Genomic DNA, 6,000 nt, shown 5'->3' on the forward strand with positions numbered 1-6,000 from the left:
CAGTTTGAAGAGACACTTGGCCAACAGTCTGAGGCAAAGAGGCAAAGAAGGAAGGCCCATAGCCAGGGAGACAGACCAGGGACAGACTGTACTTGCTCCCGGTGTGGAAGGGATTGTCACTCCCGGATTGGCCTTTTCAGCCACACTAGACGCTGTGCCAGAACCACCTTTCAGAGTGCGATACTATAGTCTTTCGAGACTGAAGGTTGCCAATACAATACAATGATGAAAGCAAGGGCAGATAGGAAGGCCGAACCCAGGATCCACCGGACATCGGGTTGCAACCTACCAAGTAGGTCCTGACCCACAGTATAGCGATGGGATGCTAGGTATGGGGATCACTGAGAGTACTAATCAGCATTTCCCATAATCCAGCACTACCTAGGACCCCAAAGTGCTGGATTGGGGTCCAACACATAGATGAACAGGCCTTGCTGAGGGAGAGTCAGCATGGCTTCTGTAAGGGTAAGTCTTGCCTCACGAACCTTATAGAATTCTTTGAAAAGGTCAACAGGCATGTGGATGTGAGAGAACCCGTGGACATTATATATCTGGACTTTCAGAAGGCGTTTGACACGGTCCCTCACCAAAGGCTACTGAAAAAACTCCACAGTCAGGGAATTAGAGGACAGGTCCTCTCATGGATTGAGAACTGGTTGGAGGCCAGGAAGCAGAGAGTGGGTGTCAATGGGCAATTTTTACAATGGAAAGAGGTGAAAAGCAGTGTGCCCCAAGGATCTGTCCTGGGACCGGTGCTTTTCAACCTCTTCATAAATGACCTGGAGACAGGGTTGAGCAGTGAAGTGGCTAAGTTTGCAGACGACACCAAACTTTTCCGAGTGGTGAAGACCAGAAGTGATTGTGAGGAGCTCCAGAAGGATCTCTCCAGACTGGCAGAATGGGCAGCAAAATGGCAGATGCGCTTCAATGTCAGTAAGTGTAAAGTCATGCACATTGGGGCAAAAAATCAAAACTTTAGATATAGGCTGATGGGTTCTGAGCTGTCTGTGACAGATCAGGAGAGAGATCTTGGGGTGGTGGTGGACAGGTCGATGAAAGTGTCGACCCAATGTGCGGCAGCAGTGAAGAAGGCCAATTCTATGCTTGGGATCATTAGGAAGGGCATTGAGAACAAAACGGCTAATATTATAATGCCGTTGTACAAATCTATGGTAAGGCCACACCTGGAGTATTGTGTCCAGTTCTGGTCGCCGCATCTCAAAAAAGACATAGTGGAAATGGAAAAGGTGCAAAAGAGAGCCACTAAGATGATTACGGGGCTTCCTTATGAGGAAAGGCTACTGCGTTTGGGCCTCTTCAGCCTAGAAAAGAGACGCCTGAGGGGGAACATGATTGAGACATACAAAATTATGCAGGGGATGGACAGAGTGGATAGGGAGATGCTCTTTACACTCTCACATAATACCAGAACCAGGGGACATCCACTAAAATTGAGTGTTGGGCGGGTTAGGACAGACAAAAGAAAATATTTCTTTACTCAGCTTGTGGTCAGTCTGTGGAACTCCTTGCCACAGGATGTGGTGCTGGCATCTAGCCTAGACGCCTTTAAAAGGGGATTGGACAAGTTTCTGGAGGAAAAATCCATTATGGGGTACAAGCCATGATGTGTATGCGCAACCTCCTGATTTTAGAAATGGGTTATGTCAGAATGCCAGATGCAAGGGAGGGCACCAGGATGAGGTCTCTTGTTATCTGGTGTGCTTCCTAGGGCATTTGGTGGGCCGCTGTGAGATACAGGAAGCTGGACTAGATGGGCCTATGGCCTGATCCAGTGGGGCTGTTCTTATGTTCTTATGATTATAAGAATTCTACTTAGAATGGCTAATATGGTTTTCAAATCCATTGATAAAGTAATTCTGAGTGTAACAGAAGCTAAACGTTACTCATTTTAATCTTCTGGTGTTCCACACCCTGTATAGCAACAAACGCACGTTTGCCAAAATGCTTTCCTCAACAGGGAACATCAGCTATTCCCAGCTCATTGCTGATTCCACCTGTTTACTGACAACTGTACCTGGATGACATGCTAGTTTGTTAAACAGATGTTTGTCATATTTACTCTGAGACTTAGAGTTAATAGTTAATAATAGTTATTAAACTGTGGCACAGTTTAATAGTTAATAATAGTTAATAGTAAATAATACGTAGTTATTAAACTGTGGCACAGCCCCAACCTGGAAGGGGAATATGTGATTCCAGAGACAGATAGAATCCTGAGACAGGTGGTGCCTTATTATAGGCATCTAAAAATCATAATGTGGGGAAAGACCCTGTTTTGTTATTTTCCAAATTTCTTGACAGTACATGAGACGAAATTGTAACCATGTTCACGTAGTCAAACTCTAGGAACAAAAAGAGTTAATTAGTTCAGACTTCTTATATAAAATTCATCTGTCTATTAGAAATTGGATTAAATATCAAAAAAAGGTGAGCAACTTCAAAATCTCTGTTCGTTGTGAATAAATGAGTAGATGCTATTAATCCTGACAGCTCTCCAATTCCTCCTCCTTAAATCTATATTAGCGATTGTACTGGGAAGAACATACCCAAATAAAGTTTAAGACCTACAGTGATATTTCTTATTAGAACTATTTATCCATTAGACATTTCCAAAAAAACCTTCAGCTCAGGGTTCTGATTTTAAAAAATAAAATGGAAACCCTTTTCTGTCCACCCATACCAGTGTTCTTAGAATTCCAAAATGCAGAAATTTGATCTTTATCTAAGCTCATTTGTTCTGTTTGATCTGTTTTGTTTTTCTTTTTTACAGGGATATGAGAGAAATGAAAAACCTTTTAAGCAAACTCAGGGAGACTATGCCTTTGCCATTGAAAAATCAAGGTAAGCCTTTCTTTTCTGCATGTAATAATTGGATATTCGTCTATGTGGTCTTTGTGCCATCCCATGTAGTAGAGTTACGCACATGCTCAGAGATGACTTTGGAAGTCTCCATAGCTGCCTTACATGTTCACATCTGTTGGTTTAGTGAACTCTTTGCTGAGAGTTCATTGTGCTATCTCTGTGCTCCATCTGACAGTAGACAATGTACCCGTTTTCTCACACCCACTGGTCAAAAGGTTTTGAATTTTATCTCTAACCCTGCAGTTCCCAATGTTCTCTGCACTGTGACCCACTTCATCCTCCATGGTGGAACATGATGCACGAATAACTTACCAGGAGGGTGGGGAGTCCTCTTCTGGGTTGCTCTGGGTCAATGACCTGCTCAACTGGCCTCTGAATGAACTGCAGAAACCTTGGAAAGCCACTTCCGGTTTTTGGAAGCAAACCAGAAGTGGCTTTCTGAGGCTTTTGCGGGCCATTCTGAGGCCTGCAGAAGCCAGTAGAATGGGTTGCCGGCCTGATGTGTCCCAGAAGACGCCTCCCCACCCTCCCAATGAGTAATTTGACTTCTGGAATGGCTGCAGTTTAGAGCCAAACCAGAGCAAGGGGTGGGTGAGAGGGCACAGGTCGTGACCCATGTTATGTGGGCTTGCAACACACAGTTTGGGAAATGCTGATCTAACCTGTACCCTCCAATCACGTCTGGTTTCATCATGGTCTTTTGTCCCAACTTATAAGCAAGACTTTCAAGCCTATGGCTACAGTGACCTTACACCTGCTCGCCTTCAAAATGTTAACAGACATTACTTCCACATGGAGTGTCAATAAACTGTGCTATATGTTCTGATTCTCCCCCCATCATCAGATCTCAACCAAGGTGGTGTTGAGACTGAACATGCGAGGGGGGGGGGTTGCATCATGTGCTCTCATTATTCCACATTAATCAAAACTTAGGGCCCAATCCTTTGGTGCCCAGTGCTAGTGGCGCTGGGTGTCACAAAAGTGCCATAAAAAGACCAAGAGACACCCAGTGGAGAGGCCCACACCAGTCAGTGCTGGGCCTCTGTGCCTGGAGATCGCCAACAAGGAGTGCCAACCAGAGTGTTCCCCCACTGGGCAGCAGGAAAGTTTTTCAGCATGGGGGGAAGGCAGGGACGGAGCGAAACTGGTTGGAGGAAGGGCAAGGAGGAGAGTGAATTGGGCCTGGGAGGGGGGTGGGGACGGTGGCAGAGGCTGCCACTGAATCATATCCCCCTCTCCAGAACTGTGGAGTCAACAAGGCCAGCAGTGTTCTACATGGAGCAGTGGAGCTTCCAGGGCTTCCCTGGGCCTCCTAATGCCTCATAAGGCATTAAAAAATCACTTCCAGTTTCTCCGTGAAACCAGAAGTCACGTGTTTTGAGCTCTAAAGCTCAGTCTGAGCCTGACAGAGGCCAGGGATGGATATCTCTGACTTCTGCTGAGTGAGGGAAGCAGAGCAGATCAAAATGATGGTGATGACGATAAGTATACATTGTAAACCTTGTACAATGTCCATATCCCAATGTGCCCTGGCTTGATGATGATCAGATTCCTCTGCTTGGGAGGGGAGCCTCGTCTTACCACATTGCCGGAATGCCTCTGCCTTTACCGAACACAGAACAGATGATCTTCAGGGTAAATGCCTGGTTGCTACTCAGCCTAATTCTTAACATTTTTTTTAACCACAGATGATAGCAGCCTCCTAAATTTGACACCTTATCCATTAGTGCGAAGACGGAAGCGAAGGTTCTTTGGACTGTGCTGTCTTGTCTCAAGCTAGAAGACCCAGAAGAGAAGCGCACAGATGACCACAACCAATACAATTTGACCTTTAGTGGGATAAACTTAAATGCTATAAGTGATCGTGTGTGTTTTCTACACTGCCCTAATTACATTTCTTCCCCTTCTTTGAAAGAATTTTACAGTTTGCTTCTGACAAGGAACAAATTGTAAAATCAACCTAACTTTAAGAATATTTTTTAAAACTTTTTTTATGGCATACTGCATGTCTACTTTAAACCATTATGTGATTAGATGCAAATAATATGAGGATTAAATAAACCATGCAGAGAGTTTTTTTAATTTAGTGTACAAACCACCACAGCCAATTGTGTACAGTACAATAGTATGACTGTAGCTCTTGCTGGTATGATGTTAAAATATTTGAACATATTCTATTAAGCAATCTTATTCCATAGAAAACTATTTAGAACAGCGAAACTGTGCTTAAGTTCTAAAATGCTAAAATAAACAGAACCAATATTGTAAAAGAACATGCACAAACTCTCCTATTGCTTTTTGTGCTCTCATTCATATTTAGTCTTCCACTCTATATCTCAAGTTATCCAAAATCTTCATAGTACAATAATCTTAATTTCTAATACACAAGCAACATAGCATTGAAATGTTGATCCTGTAAATATAAGATAGTTATATCTACATACTGTACAATGCATAGAAATAGCTAATTTACTTTAAAGGAAAAAAAAGTATTTCAATTTTGGGAAGAAAGGACTAAATGTTTAAAAGATGGTGTAGGAAACTATACAATCCACAAATGTAAAGCAGGTTATCCCATTTTGTTTCCATTAAAGGTTGAAGCATGGTGTCTGCACATCAACTTAGTGTTACTGCTTATAGGGCATGCCAGAAGTAGCTCTGACTGTAAAATATTAAACATTTTACATTGTTAATAAATATTTTTTAGTTAAACTAAAACATGTATTTTGGGTAATAATTGAACTTCTTGGTGTCATGTATGGTTTCTCCCCTCCCCCCCATTTGTAGGACTGTTCTGTTTAGAAGAATTATTGCCATTATTTGGGATTTGGTTGCCTTGGTGTCTATGTCCTCCTCCCTCCCGCACACATGCACACCATGGAAAGTGTCATGGAAATAAAGAGATCTGTCAAGATGATATTGCTCACAGTCGCCATATGATCTTTAGCCAGCTGCTGGAAAGAAAATCTCCACAATTTGGTACATGGACTGATACTTTGTACTTATGGGGGGGAAGCATATCCGCAGATATCATATCCACGGTTTCACTTATCTGCTGATTGGGCTCCCCCACACACACCCCCATGTGCATTAGCAATGCTTAAGAACTTATCAGGG

At 43.0% G+C, this 6,000-nt stretch overlaps 1 protein-coding gene across 2 annotated transcripts in view; it reads left to right on the forward strand.

Moving 5' to 3' along the window:
- RGS7BP (regulator of G protein signaling 7 binding protein) overlaps positions 1–5,535 on the forward strand; it is an 89,979-nt gene extending 84,444 nt beyond the window's left edge. Inside the window, exons 5-6 of one of the 2 annotated variants that reach the window (XM_066616896.1) lie at positions 2,792–2,862; positions 4,572–5,535. In XM_066616896.1, the coding sequence (XP_066472993.1) occupies positions 2,792–2,862; positions 4,572–4,663 (163 nt within the window). In that variant the 3' untranslated portion in view covers positions 4,664–5,535. Of the gene's footprint in view, positions 1–2,791; positions 2,867–4,571 lie in introns of those variants that run through there. The other variant, XM_066616897.1, reaches the window with a different exon arrangement.
- Positions 5,536–6,000: the final 465 nt, after the last annotated feature.

This window comes from Tiliqua scincoides, chromosome 2 (assembly GCF_035046505.1).
Source record: "Tiliqua scincoides isolate rTilSci1 chromosome 2, rTilSci1.hap2, whole genome shotgun sequence".
Lineage (NCBI taxonomy): Eukaryota > Metazoa > Chordata > Lepidosauria > Squamata > Scincidae > Tiliqua > Tiliqua scincoides.